The sequence below is a fragment of the Nestor notabilis genome, unplaced genomic scaffold, assembly GCF_000696875.1.
Source record: "Nestor notabilis isolate BGI_N333 unplaced genomic scaffold, ASM69687v1 scaffold18054, whole genome shotgun sequence".
Taxonomy (NCBI): Eukaryota; Metazoa; Chordata; class Aves; order Psittaciformes; family Psittacidae; genus Nestor; species Nestor notabilis.
The window spans coordinates 1-16,742 of NW_009925363.1; the positions used below are offsets into that span (position 1 = coordinate 1).

The 16,742-nt window shown below is 42.9% G+C and overlaps 1 protein-coding gene across 1 annotated transcript; it reads right to left on the reverse strand.

Annotated features, from left to right (window-relative positions):
- Positions 1 to 3,791: 3,791 nt before the first annotated feature.
- On the reverse strand, positions 3,792 to 16,656 carry CCDC62 (coiled-coil domain containing 62). The gene is made up of 12 exons (XM_010013034.1): positions 16,621 to 16,656; positions 16,197 to 16,389; positions 15,453 to 15,619; positions 14,607 to 14,708; positions 14,115 to 14,286; positions 13,928 to 14,029; positions 12,708 to 12,796; positions 11,535 to 11,635; positions 10,217 to 10,963; positions 6,313 to 6,490; positions 5,506 to 5,637; positions 3,792 to 3,878 (listed from the first exon to the last, which is right to left on the reverse strand). The coding sequence occupies exons 1-12, from the start codon at positions 16,654 to 16,656 to the stop codon at positions 3,792 to 3,794; spliced, it is 2,106 nt and encodes a 701-aa protein (XP_010011336.1).
- Positions 16,657 to 16,742: the final 86 nt, after the last annotated feature.

A 16,742-nucleotide genomic window follows, 5' to 3' on the forward strand; every position in this document is an offset into this window, starting at 1 on the left:
AAGCAGCCGGTGGGGTGGATACGGGGCCGTACGGTGACGGTTGCCCCCGCTCTGCCGCTCTACCCCGCGTCCCGCTCCTCGTACCGCGCCAGTCCCCTCCCTCATCCCGCTCCAGACACGTCCAGGAGGGTCGGAGCCCCGCCACTACCCGCCGCTCAGTGATTCCCCGTTGGAAAAGCCACGCAGCATCGAGGACACCCACCCTGCGGCAGGGCTGGAACCTAAGAGCAGCTTTGCTTTCTTTAGTAATTCAGAACGAAAACACAATAGCAAAGGCACTGCCGGGAGTATGAGCAAAGCTTCCAGGAATACAGCAGCAGAGTCTGAGGCAGCCTGAGTGTTGAACACAACTGGTTTGCAGGTGAATCAGTAATCCCCAATATTCCCCTTCTCCCCATTCCACAAACCCAGGGCAGCTCCAACTCACAACCCTGCGGCTCCACTGGTCCTCATTGCATCGCTTCAACTCAGTTTTCTCTATGACTTCACAGCTGCCATTTTAAATCCACAGGGAGTTCATTGCATTCACTCGCTAATGCTCAACACATTTAAACAAGCTCCTGCTGGGAAGTGGCACCCATGTCTCCAGCACTTGGCATTCGGTATGGCTTTGGGGCAGATTTGGGATTGGCATCGTGGTGTTGCTATCATCAGCTTTTTGAGGGGGATTTTTGTCGTACCCACAGCAGTAGATCTGAGGACGGAGCCTGGAAAGTTTCTCTGTAGGAAAAGGCATCAAATGCACCTTAAACACATGTGGAAACTCGAAGAAAAGCTGAGACTCCCTTTGTGGGTAATGCTCACGGGTGGTGAGGGACAGGAGGATGCAGCTGTGATCAGAATTGAATGACTAATTTTGAGGCCATGAGCACGTTACCTGTCATTAAGGTAATTTAAAAGAGAGCAGAAAATTACAGGAAAGAGTTAACAAGGGGAAACCACGGTGGATTTTGCTGCAATTAACTCCTGGCATTGGACAGAGCCAGAAACTCCCACCCCTTCGCTGCCCCCACACAGGGAAAGCGCTGGCACACCCAGCCGAGGCCACCTCATGTCTTCAGCAGTTGCTGAAGTTCCCAGAGAACCACCATAAATGAAGTACTAAACGTGTCAGACAATGTGTTAAATAGGCAAGAAAGATACAGCAAAGGTGTCACCTTTATTGGCTTATTTGATCTTTTAGTTAAAAAAGAAGTTCATATTGTGGTAACGGAACGTGTCTTGCCCAATAGCTGAAGATTAAAAACCAGTTTAAAGGCTAAAAACCCCGGTCCCACTACACTGGACACACCTCATGACACAAGCTTTTGGTAGAACAAGCAGTGCCCAACAGGGAAGTGGTGTTGTGCCCGTCTCATGGGTGACAACTCTCCTGTTTCAACCACGCAGGAGCAGTTCCTGGCTACGCCACTAATTGGGAACTTCCTATAACCATTATTCATCTCCCTCTACATGGCCACAAGTCCAGAACTAAAACAATCAACTATATAAAAAAGGAACATTTGGCTGTGTCATACTCTATAAATATTTCTGAGCCACCATAAAAAAAAAAAAGAATAAGAAAAATAGTTCCTGTGTTGTAACAATTACGCACTTGAGATTCTTAAAACCCAAGCTAGTGTTTAACCTGAGCTCTCAGCTATAAAAATAGCTTTGTTGATCTTGGCATTATTCTATGTTTTATTTCAAGATAAAATATATTCCTGCAGAGCCACATCTCTTTGCTGCTTGCGAGGCTTTCACTCAAAAGAAGCATGGAAAAATAATGAGGCAACTTTCCATCGTAGCTGATGGGATGATGATCTTCAGGTCTCCATGTTAATTCTGGACTGGAAACGTCTTCATCTGCTGCAGAAAATGGAAGGGTTTTGTTAAATTGCTGGAATATTTCCTCTAAAATATAACAAGTGATCATGTATCTGTCAATTTACTATAGAAAATTCCATGCTGTAAATAAAATGAAACCAGTATACATATATAAAGATAAGGAAAAGCAACCAAAGCATTTCATGGCAGTGGCCTTGGGACACTGCTGCAGTGTTGGGAAATAAGAACCTTCCCCATTTGTTTTGCAGAGGGATCAATCTTTGTGCCCCTGGCCAACCACCGAGTCACCACTCTCAAGCAGTGGCACACAGTCCAAAACTGAACGTCCCCTTCCACTCACTGCTTTGTTGTTCAACTCTCCCCCACACACTCTCTCCCTAAAGGAAAAACAACCCACTGATGGAAATGGCCAAATCATGGCCAGCGAGTCAGGAAATGAACCCAGTGTCAGTGCACCTGCACTCAAATGATTGCAAAGCAATTAAAAACCACCCCCAAACCCAGTGCATATCAGTTCAATCACTTCCCTATGTGAAATGGCCAAACATTTAGTTATTTCTGGACCTGCCATCAACTCTCTAAAAGCTGCTTTGGACCAAACCAATCACAGTGATCCAGTGCCTTTTAATAAATGAAGGAAACCAGAATTTGGCAGCAGCCAGTGACTTGCAGAGTCATTACTTCTTGTTGTGACACATGGTGAATTGTGGGTCCGTTTGTTGCACCAAACCTTTCTCATTTGAGGCAAATGAGCTGATTTCTGTGGGCTCAGCGTCTGCTCCCCCTCTGCTGCATCAGCAGTTTGGGGGATTTGCTCCTGAAACTTTCTAACAGCAGCAGTTTCAGGATGCAAGTCACAGTGCTGGCTTGGATCCTCCAGCTTCTTTTACCTGAGGGCTCTTTTCAGGAAAGGAAGAGCTCTCCACATAGGAACATTGTGCAGAGTAAGGTACAGCATTCCAGCTACTCAGCATCCATTTCCCACAAGAGCCCCATTAGCATGCACTAAGCAGACCCAACTCATTTTGGGAAAAGACTTAGTGTCTCCAGACTTAATGCAGCAACAGCAGAACATGAGGGTGCTACAAGAAAGCACACAGAGGGTTTGGCTCCAGAGGGGAGAGAGAGCTCATGAACTGCATTTTGAGTGTACCAAGAGAGAACTGAGCATGGGATCAAAGGTGAGCAGTGTAAGAAATCCAGTGCCACAGAGCTGCATACTCAGCTTGTTGTGCAGTAACTCCCCTTGGCTTGGGTTGTGTTAGCACTGGAAGACTCCTTTTTTTGTCAGTTTTCTCCCCATTGTTGCTAGTTCTTATTCATTTTCATGTGGTGTTCAGCATTTTAACCGTATCTGGTTACTCATTTGTCCTCAGAACCAGACAACACGGTGCCTACTGCAAGGATCCAATTCACATCAGTAAAACAAATAATCAGAGAGTGAGAAATTTCCTGATCCAAGAAGAAAAAACAATCTGCTATGGGCAAGGCTGCTTTTTGTATGCTGAACCAGCTCTATTCAATACATTCTGCTTCTGGAGCTCTGAACCCAGGAACAATATGCTTGGCAGTTGCACTGAAAAACACTTCCCAGTCTCTCCTTCAACAATGTTCACATCCTTGATCCCGTTATCTGTAGCACACAGAAGGGTTTTAACTACAGTAAGCAGCGTGCAGGTACTCGGAAATGGAGCTGCAAGACCTGACTGCCCAGAGGATGAGGAAAGTGCCTGGGAAAAGTTTATTTGACTAAAGGAATTACTTGTTGCCTTAATATCTGTTTGCTGTCAACTCACAAGAGTTTTATTGGAAATGCATTTGGAGCAGCGCACTGAGAATCTTGTGCCAGGCTCATCTCAGAAGTCCATAACATATTAATATTGCAGGTGCATTTATAAAGAGGGAACAGAAAACCTCAATTAAAAAAAAAAGTCAAATTGAAAATACCTTCATACTCCAGAAGATCATAGAGAAAAGAATGGGAGCTTAGCATCTCTTTCTTCTGCAGCAGTTAACTGGGTTCTGTGAAGACCTTCTGCAAGTTCTGTTGTCTATATTGTAGAGCAAAAACACTATGTGGAAATCAAAGAACTGAGATAATACAAGTTACAGAGCTGCCAGGTTCAAACTGGTGAGAAGCAAGGGTACGCTTTGCATTCCCTCTTCTCCCTCCCCCAAGCAGGGCACAGAATCCAACACGTACAAATTCTTACTGATTAAATCCTAAGGGTTATATTTGATACATGCTTTAAAGCAGAGTTTAAAACAGCCTCAGGTAAACCTGGCTTTAAGCACAGGTAATGTGGCCTGTGTAGATGAATTAAAAACACGCTTGACAAGTCTTTCCCCAGAACCACTCTGAAAGTAGATCAAAGTTCTACAGATGTGGTTCAGAAGCTGCCCCCAGCAGTAAACACGAGCCTGTTTCATTTTCTATCCACTACAGCAACCACCCCGAACGAGGAGCCACTTTCAGGCTCAAAAATGCAGTATCAGGTTATACAGCAGAGTCATGCTCACTACCAAAGGACAGCCGGTTTAGCTGAGCTGTGACGTGCCAACCAGTAAAGCAGGAGCCAGACAGCTGATGGGGCTGGGCAGGAGCCACAAGCAGCCACTGTTCTGTAGAGAGCTTTTCAGGAATCCCTCCTACCCAATCCCTCCTGCACGACAGCCTTTGCAAACGACTACACTGCTGCTGTCTCTCATGCTGAATGAAACCCTGCAGATGAAGTACTGAACAAAATATCCTTTCAGCTTATGCAAACGCTGGCACACAACCTTTAGACTCTGCCAGTCAGCCCCAGCACAACTAAGGTTTTATGGTTCTGAATGTCATAAAAAATCATTTTGTCTGTTACTTACAGCAACATTGTTCTGGTCAAGTTCATCTAAGGATAAAAGGGGTGCAACTTTTTTAGAGAGATGTAATACCTTTCAGGAGAAAGCTGAGGTTTCAGCATACAGCTTCTCATTGAGTCTGTTTTAACACCAAAAGCCTCATTTCTCCCTTGGTGATATTTATGAGCACAAGTTTACTCTGTCCTAGTGACAAGTGGTACAATCTCCTCATTAAACAAGGTAGAAATTGTCAAGGATATTTGTGACAACAAACAAGTGACCCCTCCTGCAATTATTCCTATTTCCCCACATACTCAAGATAAACTCCTGATCAGTGTCCATACTCGTGAAATAAATTGCCCTGACAGCTCTGTACAGGTTATTTTCTTTGACCATTGAGTATGTTCTCTGACCCTGCAATGAAGCCCACAAAAACTCTGAAGTTATTTAAGCTGGAAGTCTGGTTTAAATTCATACACAAAGCTATCCTATATATCATTTATTTCCTGTACTGTCCTCCTTTCCACAAATAATAAATCAGTTCTGAATGTCAGTCATACTCGTGTTCACTTCTGGTTTAGACCTCCTACAGCTTGCTCCAAAATGACTTCTTCCTTCCATCTGTTTAGACATAGGCAAAAATCAAATCCTGCCACAACCCTGAGGAGCCATAAAGAATCCAATATAAAATCCAAGGACTTCACGCTATGGCATGCGGGAATTTTCTCTTCAGCAAAGCATGAGGAGGATATTCATAACGTTGTAGTGGAAGGGAAAGGATGTTCCCAATCACTACTCCTGACCACCTAAATCTAGTCATGGGAGAGCAATATATACCGTATTAATGTTGCTGCTGTTTGGACTGCAGCGAGGGCTCGCCGGGAGGAGAGTGCTAAGCTCCAGATCAGCAACCATCTGTCGAGACTCAGCCAGCGCATGCTGCAGCTTACTTATGGGAGAGCTGGTGTCCTGCAGGAGACAGAAAGTGAGCCAAAGTTACGAAACGGTCATTTTTGGAATGTGACAAAGGATTGTAACGCACCAAGAATCATCATTTTCACTTTGAAATGTCCCAGTTCAAACTACTACTACATTACACTGCTCCAGACTCTAAGTGGTGTTATTTGTAACAAACACAGAGGTCTTCTGTGGTATCAGCTTTTTAAGAGACCTTCACATGCATGTACACACAGTGCACACAACAGCAGTACTGCAGTGAGAAAGGGGCAAACCAGGCCCAATAACCAGTGCCCAATAACCCAAAATAACTGCATCCAAGCATACTCGGGTATTGTGCTTTACTGGAATTACCTATTACCCAGCATCCATTATCCTAAAACCTTGCATTTCAAAAGCTTATATCTATATCTATCTCTAGATATAAATATATCTACAATTTATAAATTAGATGTAACTTAAATCTATAAACCAGTATCTATAATATTGGTTTGAACTTCTTACACTTACACTGTCCAAGGCAGAGACAGAAAGGAATTATTCTGATAAAGTATTTTACCACCTTTGCTTTAAGCCTGCTGCCCCACCATTCCAATCCTAGTCCTGCCATGCTGGCAGACATTTGCTTTCCTGCCATCATAATTCCCCTTGCAATTATGGAAGTATGCTCTGCAATAAACTACTGACTCGGTCCATGGTGGCGTTGCAGCATCTGTTTGTTGGCTTAGTCACTGACAAGGTATTGATCTCCAGAGTGAATTCTTCATCACAGAATTTCTCACACCTTTGAGGCCTGTCTCCTTTCTGGGTGGATGTCAAACAGGGAGAATCCAAGTGAAAAGAACTCAGATCCACGTTTTCTTCACTGTTAAAGAAATGAAGACATTGCCAGGAACAGTACTGCCATCCTTTTTCAACTTTCAAAGGAAAACCATGGGACAACATAAATAATTATGAGCCCTGAGCCAAGAAAACCATCGAGCATGTGAGAATACTCTGTTCCTCAGAGCAGTTCCCTGTTTAACAGCTTCATTAGATCAGTTTCAACCTCTGAGGACAACAGTTTGACATTGAAGCAGTTTCAAGAACAGCTACCATGTGCTTGAGTAGCTATTTAACCTTGCAAACAGCACGTAAAAGGCAGTCTCTAGCTCCTTCAAATACTCTGGCACTCCTTCTTTTCTCATACCATACTCTCTTTTTCTTAATCAACCACTGGGCTAATTAATATTTGGAGGTGTACTTTGCAAGGGAATTTCAGAGTCTTTCAAAGTCACCATCTCACTTCAGAGATCACAGGGGAGCTTCCCCAAAGAGGCTTTATCTTATTTATTTCTAAATACAGCAGCAAACAGTGAAGTGCTGTTTGAGCAAACTGTGACTGAACCCAAGACTCAGTTGCCTGACTGCCACTCAGTGTGGAGCTGGAAGCAGACAATCTACTGGCATACATCTTCCCCTAGCTTCCTTTAACAAAATACTCATTCAGCACTGGGTATATCTGAGTGTATTTAAGAATATCTGAAAAGCAATTTAAATGACTGTTAAAGCAACAAATCATACCCTGCACATTATTACTGTATGAACACTGGCTTGCAGCCATCCCAAGCTTGTCCTAATACAAAAGGTCTTTAGCACTTACTATGCATGTTGAATGACTGAAACTTCTCTCTTACACCTGTCCCACAAACAAGTAAGGAAGGTGTAAAAGAAGAGTTTCAATTACACTCTACCCTAGAGAAAAAGAGTTCTCCATTTCAATGCTTTAAATCACAGTGTTACCAAATCCCTCACTCAGCTCCAGCACCAATTAATCACAAAATAAGACCAGAAATAATAAAAGCTGTAGCACATTTGAAATGATCTTGATCATCTACCAGAGCAGTACAGGAACCCAGCAGCACCCTGACTAAGCCCTCTGTCCCCTGTGCTGTGTTTTCATGTACAAAGACGTGCCCTGGTTTCTGTCAGCAGTTTCAAGCTTTGCAGTGTTCATTTTCAACTGCTCATTTCCACTTCATACACAAGTAAATCAAATAGTGACCATCTCCCCAAAAGAAAACATTTCTGCATCACACTGAACAAACCAGAAGCACAGTTCTAGCACTGCCTGGATTGGGTGAACCTAAAAATAGGTATATTTTAAAGAAAATGCTACTTTAAATTTACAACATTTCACTAAATACTCTTTAGATACTTATTTTGGTGGAACAACATGTTCCAGACCAGGCAAGACTGTTAAAAAAAGGTTATTTTTAGATGACATTCAAAGAAAAAGCCCTTGTGGGAGATGCCAGCTCACAAGTGTCTGTTGTGTCTCATTTCACTTCTCTTGTAAAACCCTGGGATACAATGAATAGGCTTTCTTTTAAGAGAGGAAAGCTCATGCTGGCATGCTTCTGACAAGGAAAGGCTCTGAAAATATGTAAGGGAACAAACTGTAGCAGCCCAGAACAGGGGATGTGAGGAGATGCAATGAGCACAGCCAGTTTTGAAGAAATCCACAGGTTGGGAGGGAGGGGGAAAAACAGGTTTGATTTTGAGGCAGGGCAACAAACCAAGGAAGCAGACTGAACAGGTAACTGCTGACTCTCTGTCTTTAAAACCAGAATTGAGATAAAAATCCAAAGGCAGTAAATGTTGGTCCAACATAAACCAAGTCACTAAGAGCACAGAAACGAATCCTGCCCTCCAGTATTTCACAATCACTCTTGCAGTTGGTTAAGGTATTTAACTGTGTTAATAGCCTTCTTGTTGGCTGCTCCTGAATTCAAGAACTCATGTCAAAAATATTTGCTGGGCTGACAGGGAGGTGCCAGCACCCTTCCCTACACACAAAATACATCATCAGCACTACCAAGCCAGCAATGGAAAACTGGAGGATCCAGACTGAAGTCCCAGAAGGAATGTGGTGTTTGCTCTCTGCCATTAACGCCTTAACAGAAGCCCGCATTGAAGACAGCACTACTACTGCCTTCCTCCCATCTGCGGGGTGAGATTTATTCAGTGGTAAACCAGAGTCAGCACAGGCTGGAAAACCGTTTGGGATTTGCATTGAGTCAATGTCTCCAATTAGCAGGGCCCCAGGACCAAATGTGGGCATCAAGAAAACATGACAGCTCAGAGCAAATCCCAAATGGGTAGAGCTGCCCTCCCTTACTGAAGGGTATCTGCTCTATCTGCACTGCCTGGGTTGAACTTGTTCCTTCTCCCCTGGAGCCCCCTCAAGGGCTAGACAAAAAGTGAAAACAGTTTTCATGATTCAACCTCAGAAGAGATTTGGAGGGATGGCAGTGTCAGACGTACTCCTGGGGGAGTAAATAAGAAAGGTCAGGGTAGACACATGGGGAATGGAGTCATTAATGATTTATGGCCAGTGGAAACTAGAGGGAATCCACACGCAGCATGAAGCTCAGCTAAGCTGTGTGGGAATGTGCCAGGACAGCATTCTTTTTCAAGGGCTGCCCATTCACCTTGTTTCTGAGCAGGTCTGTCTCACTGCAGTAACAAGTTCTGTAACAGTGTTGTTTTAAAAGCAACACAGAGCGAAAGCATCTGTGTATCTGATAGTTCCATGCCACAACATTAATTTGTCTGGACGTTGGGCAGACTTGATGGCTGAAATTCTTAGCAGGTTTAAACAGCTGTTCATTTACTGTACTTGTCAAACTACCAGCTGAAAAGCTGCTGCTCCTCCTCCATCTAAAAGGCAGCTACGAAATCTCTGTAGAACTTCAGAAATCCTTCTGAAACAGAGCTGGTAAATCAGTCAGGCTTTTGAGAGGAACCAGCACAACAAATCCACAATGTCCTAGCTCTGAATGCCCTTGCTTGTGTAGGCATAAAACCACTTCTATAAATGCAAAGCAGCATTTATACCTCAGATACCTTCCAGCACCACTAAGACACCTGAGTATTTTTCTAACACTTCTCAGCATTAGAAACCTCATTCTGCTCATCCCCAACCACATGTCCTTTTTCCTTCCCCAACATAAGCAGAGGGATAGAGTCCCATGAACAAGAACACACTGGAGAGCAGACAGATTGCTGTCCTTTAAATCTTCCCATCTCGTTTTCCTGCCCTGAGTGAGGAAAGCAGCCTGTGCAGAAGAGCCATGCCCCACATTCATGCCCAGCCACTGTGTGATTCCTCAACAGAAATAACACAGTCACTAAAGCATCACACACAATCTAGGTTTGTTTCTTGCCTTACAGGAACGTCACTGTAGAGTCCAGCTCTATTTTACCCACCAGATTTACAAGCAACATTTGGAATTTCAAAGAAATCCTCAGATGTTTTAAATCTGCATTTGCCTCAATTAGTTTATTTGGCAAGCCCTGGGGTATTGCAGCTTCTCCTACCCACTCTGCTCCTGGGGATAAGAGATGAGAAAAAATGAATACATCAAAATAGAACCATGATACCTTAAGAACTATCTGAACTTATTTTAAACTTACTACTTTTCGAGTTGGGAGCCTGATTTTAGAACAGCACTTACTTTAACCATCACTTGAGATAATACAAATTACTGAGTTTCTACATAGCTCTAGCTTATACCTCTCTATTTCTCAAATGTAACCAGCACATAACCTTTTTGAGCAGGCACATTTCATCTCTTGTGCAGTCCTGAGACAGCTGCAGTCTCTTCCATGCCATACATTTCCATCTCCTTTTATGGGTTTGAAAATCTTCAACCATTCTGGATCCGATACTGGCTTCCACTGTGCATCTTTCCTGATGAAGAACTTATTTCTACAGGAATCAGATTCAGACTTGTGCACTGCAGCAGGAGTCTCTCTGCTTTTCTGGCCCAACAGAATTCCAGTTCTCTCTTCCCAGGTTTTATTTTCATCAGCAGTTTGGTCGGATGTGACAGTGCTCTGGATAAAAGTACTTTGCAGATCTACACAAGAACTGACATTAAGCTGATGCTCATGCTCAGGTAAAGATGACTCAAAGGTTTGTTGGTCTCTGATTTCCACTTCATTCTCAGAGATTTCCCTGTTTCTCAATGGCCTTGTGTTGTTTGCCTCACAAAATACTTGGCTGCCTGGCTCATCAATGCTTGATGCAACATCCTGCTTTTCTTCTTCCGTAAGGACAGCCAAGACTTTCACAACTTTTGGACACTGGTTTAAGCACGCTGAGGTAGTTTCCTCCAAGTCTGATGCATTCTGTAACAGTCCATTATCTACTTCACACATCTCAGAGGTGGGTTTCACCCTACTTTTTGGAACTTGTGCAGTTCCACACTCCTCGCATATCCCGTGGGCTCCCTCAGTCCTAACTGTGGCTGTCTTGCTGTTACTTTCAGGGGCAGGGAATGCCATACCTATGCTACAATGGCATGACAAAGAAAACAGTCAGAAATACTGCATGTAAAGAGCATACATAACTGTACTCAAGGTTAAGCTAGACATTAACCAGAGGCTGTGGCCATGGCTCTGTGGTAGTTCATATACCAACTACAGACAGCTGTATCCTGCCAAAACCTGACAGAAGTGTGCCCAGATTTGGCTGTTCCTTTCCAAAATCAGCCTCATTGTTCCCTGATGTTTTCTATAGTGTGGCAGTTCTGTCTGGATCTCCAGGGTGTGCACTACTTTCCTAACCTGAAAGCAAAATACACTTCTCTTTTTAAACAAAAGCAGTAGCAGGCCAGATGAACACCCCTACCACCAGACTACTCCACTTTATAAAAAGTCATTACCTGTCTGGCCTGCATACAATGCTTTTTGCTTTGACTGATATTCACAGCATCTCCTGAATGTATCAGACAACTTCATTTCATGTCTGTGGTGGAGTCTAGCAAAGCTGTGTTGACACAGCACACATCTCTTTTGGGATGCTAGTTGTGGCTGAACAGTGAAGCCTCTTTCCGAGAATAAACGACATTAAAGAACTTTACCTCCTTTCATGTGCTGCCTTTTCATGCTTCTGCCTTAATTCCTGAGAGCTCTCCAAACTGACATGAAGAAATTGCAAGTCACGCTGCTGTTTTACATAGATCTGTTTAGAGATAGTAAAGTGCATTAGGGAAAGTCTGGGGAATCTTGTCATCGGGTACTAACACATTGCTTGTCTTCCAAAAACATCCTCAAAACACTTTTACAAACCCTTACCTGTAGTCAAACTATTGTCAAAGCCTTCCAAATCCATGGGGTCATCTCTGCATGCATTTAGGAAAATAAAGTTTTGCAGCAAAACCCCAATATTTCTATTAGAAGACTGCAGTAAGATGGAACCACACTGACCCACAAATACAGGGCTGTTTGATACCTCAACTTTAACACATGTTGTTATGTCGTTCAAAGTTATACAGAACTACAGGACAGCAATGATGACTGTGGTATTTGGCATTCACTACAGGGAAGTTCTGGTAAAGCTGATGTGGAAGATAACATACCCATCAATTATTTGCAATAAAAAAAGAATTGAACATGCCTTGAGAACCTCAGATGGGATCAGGTGAAAACACTGGGTTTAAGCCTCTGTTGAAAAACAGCTCTTTCAGTACACCATGTCCCTTTACACTGCCTGAGCTCACCTTGAGCATGTGTGTGGGGCAGTACACCCCACTCCCACTGCCCTTCATGTGACTTCTCGAGCCTAGCACACTCAGGTTAAGACACACGCACCGACAGACTGTTATCTCAACAGGGTGCCCCCACTTTACTGCTGTGAGGGTGCTATTTACTCATTGTAGGACTGAGTAAATGCAATTACACAAAACCGGCTAAAAGAACAGGCAAATAAAAGAATTTGTACCATGGGGGGGGGGGGGGGGTAATTTTAAGCAAAAAGGAAAAATAAAGCAATGTCCCAAAGGGTCCCCAGCAAGGAAGAAGAACAGGCAAATAAAAGAATTTGTACCATGGGGGGGGGGGTGGGGTAATTTTAAGCAAAAAGGAAAAATAAAGCAATGTTCCATAGGGATCCCAGCAAGGCAGAAACAGCAAATTGGATTTTTTGCCTTCATTAATCATGGCTAGATCTAACTATTTAAGACTGTCACATGCAGACCTGATGTGTTGAAAAATGCCTTCCCCATCGCAGAGCAGAAACACAATTAGGGGTGTACCTTTCGCAAACCTGATAGTTCCGCATCAGTCCGTGCTTGTTTAGACTTTGCAAACTGCAGAAGTTGATCCTGTCTCTTTGCTTTCTCAGCTGTTTCAAAACACAGATACTTTTCTCATTACTTAAAGTGAATAGACACAAGGCGAATACATTTGTTAATGCATGTCTGTAGCAGTAGAAACAGGTATGTAACCGAAACAAAAGCATTTTCTTAAGATGAATGGGATCCGTTTCCCCTCCAGACAAAGAGTACAAAAACCCTAAGACAACTAAACAGATCAAGTATTTTCCTCAGACTTTCCACCAGCAGCTAGTTTTACTTCACTAGCAGCAATATTCTGCTTCGCTGACTGATTTATATTGCTTTTTCATGTTAATATTCTTTTCTGGAAAGGAAATTCAGTAATTAATTCTAATTCATGGCTTGTACAGGAAAGTGATGAGAAATACTTCCCATTACTATTGTTTCTAAAATAATGAGACAGGGGATCAATATCTGGCAAAGGTAATGGCAGATAAAAAGTCATAGACAAGTAAGTCATATCCAGCAGAGGACATGGTTGGTCACCTAATCTCTCAGGGTATTTCTTGTCTGCAATAACACTGCAGCAACCACCAGCCTGCCTTTCTTACCCACTGCAGCACGGAGGAGTTCCTCTCTACCCAAAACCAAAGCAAAGATTATCAATAGACAGGAGGCTGCACTTTACCAAGTCCTGTGCGTTAAACCAGTCTAAATCAAACCCAGCACTTGAAGAAAAGCAAGAGAAAAAGAGAATTTGTAAACACACTGCTTCCATACAAAAACCAGAGGGAGTGGGTGGGCTGGTAATTTCATAAAGCCTAAGCTTTAGGTTTTGCATGTGGCTTCTATTCAGTAGGTCACTATTTTCTATGCAGCCTACGTAAGAAGGGAGAATGCCACCCCCAGTTATTGTATTAACACCACAGGAGACATGAAAATCTCAACAATTTTCAAGAGAGAATCCTCTGAGCCATTTATTCCTCCACGTGTAATCACACTCGTGAACTTTGTGGTTTTACAAACTGTCCCTGCAGAAGCCTGCTTTCATAGAGCAATGGCACACAAAGCCATATGTATTTATTTAACTGCAAGAGAGGTAGATAAGAAGCTGCCTCTTTCACAGATACTGAACTGTTGTCTAGAAGTCTCTGAGCTATTAAAAGCTAAGGCATGAAAAGCCAACTGCCCACACTTACCAGCAAGAGTGAGCTCATTCCTCAAGCAGCCGTTTTCCTGTTTGAGGTGAATTATTTCCTCCTGCTGCTTACGATTTTCTTTCACCTTTTCACAGAGGTCATCTTTAAAACAAAATGCAGCACTTCCCAGAATGAAAAGGAATCATGCTGGTCTACACAAAATTAGGTGCCCAATATAAACACTTACCTTTCAGCTTATTTGTTTGGAGTACTAGTTCTTTCAGTCTCAGTTTGAGGTTTTGCTTTTCTTTGTTGAGACTGAATCCCTCCATCCTTGCTGCACGCCATGCACTTTCCACCTTTTTGAACTTAGATGTAAAGTCAGTGATGTGATCAGTTGTTTCAAGTATGGCCTCATCCTGAAATCCAAAATAGAATGTATTCTTCATTATTGCTTTACAGATGGATTCTGACAAAACAACAGTACATCTTACTGCATTAGTTACAGCTAATTCACAGCTTTTCTTCTGAGCTCTAGAGGAAAAAACCCAAAACTCAAAGCCAGGAAACAAGCTTGTTTATGAAAATAAACCAGTTTATTGTCTCTTGACCAATTTTTCCTTCTCAAACAAGCTTAAGAATGAAACAGCAGCGGGTGACTAAGTGACTGTGGTACAGTCATCAGTAACTGCACTGCAGTTTGACCACATTCAGTACCTGATGAGATGACAGATGTTACCTTCAGCTTAAGCATAGTAAGTAGCTCCTGTTCTCTTGCTTGCAGCTGGCCTGTTTTAGCAGACAGTTCCAAAACTGAGCAGTGAAGACTTTGATTTTTCTCCTAGTGAACAGAAATAAGAGTGTCAGCTACTGCTTCAGTGATTCCAAGTTACTACTTTTCCACTAAATGTGTGCATAACTTTATTGAAACATCATGAATGTGGGATTCTGGTCAAGCTGTGAGGATCTGGAGAAAAGAGGACTGCAGAAAAAAGTTGTTCCCCAATTCATTCTAACAAAACCCTTGATTTAGTCTTAATATCCTGCATGTCTTAGGTCAAGCTAATAAGGCAGATGAAAATGCAGAATGCTGCTTTACTTCATTGCATACAGGGGAAAAATAATCCCAATAAACACATCACTGCCAAAACACTTAATAAACCCCAGAACCCTCGAAGACCCATTATTTTCATATCCTAAACTGTTTTCAGAATGTTGCAGTTCACAGTAATCAAAGCTGTAAGTAAAACCTTCTAAAACTTCCTAACCAAGTACCAGTGCTGTTCTGGGGCCAGCACTGCCTTTTGCAATTACAGTGCCTGACATTTCTGAAGTCAAGCTGGTTCTGAACAGGGTTCTCCAAAGCTAAGCGAACAGCAAACTCCAAATCATAGCTTAGGAAAGCTCCTCCCTTTTTTCCCCCCCACAAATCAGAGCTATACCTCAATCTAACATTACTGTACTAATAGAAAAATGCAACTCAGAAGCCTTAATATGAACTATTTATTCACCGGTGAAACTCACAAATGCCACTGGCATTCTGTACATGCACAGTCTGCAAAATCAGACACTACTTAACTCCTACCTCCAGAGCCTGACAGTGAGCAGTTGCATCTGTCACTTTCTGTGACAGCTCTCTGAACTTCTGCTGTGTGCTCTCGAGCGTTGTCTTCCTGTCACTCTGCTGAGATTCTAAGAACTTTAACCTTCTGGTCAGTGATTTTATAATTTCATTTCTCTTGTTCAGCTCATCTGAAAAGAAAGGAGACAAGGGATCTGTGAGAAAACACCTCAGAGACTGTCATCAGTGTGTTAAAATCACATGATTTGGAAATGGATGCTTGTGTTGGTTACTCTGAAGCAGGATTCCCTGCTTTCCCAGGTCCGGTGGTGACCTCTGTGCTGACCTCTGTACTATGGCTGTCAAACAAGACTGTTCAGAGCTACCAGGTGATTAGCTGGGTGGCTGGTAGTTGAAGTCAGAGGTGTGCAGCAGCCCCTCAGGGCACAGGGCTCTCTGCACTACAACAGCATGTTTGCAAATTGTTCTCTTCCCCCACATTTATTTTATCAGATTATTTTTTTTAATGAATCCACAGGATCACTTTTACATACTCAAAAGGAGAAAGAGCCACCTGATTATCAGACCTCCTTCAAGATCAGATCGCTTTAGAACCATCATGGAAGACTTGATTTCAGAAAGAAAACAACCCCATTTATGGCTGAAGGGTAGGAAATAGCTCCTTATATGATGCAGAACTGTTATTGTGGGGTCTAAGCACCTGATCATGCTTAAAAGGGTTTTATTCTTTATACACACAACACTTACTGTTTAGTAAATTGCACCGTTCTGCTAAAGTCAGTATTTTTTGCCGATCATCTTCCCAGGCTAGAAGCTGTCTCTGATGCACTGCAACCATGTCATCGAGTTCCTTATCACGGTCCTTCAGTTCTGCAATTAAAAGCTGGAGCTCTTGCCTCTGTTTCTGAATGGTGCTGTTCTCAAGGCTTGGGTTTCTGTTCTATACGAGATAACACATAAACCACATTTTGATGTGAAGGAGAAGGGAAAAAAAATCTCTGGTTATAAACTCGGGGTTTTAATTTAAGCTATTTCTCCATTATAAACAGAGACTGTTCCAGTAAGTTCCTCATGCTTGTGGTACCACCTGCGGTCCTGACTGAAACTTAGCAGTACAATGAGTAATCTTATGTTAAAACCAGAGCACTTTAACTGCACTTTCATTGTTTACCTGGGGCGAAGCAGAAGGCGGCAGTGATGGATTCATAGGGGACCGGGGGCCTGAGCGCTACCAGGCATTAGTGGACACTAGTAACTGCTGATGACTGCAACGTTCTGCAGGGAGGCCGCCTC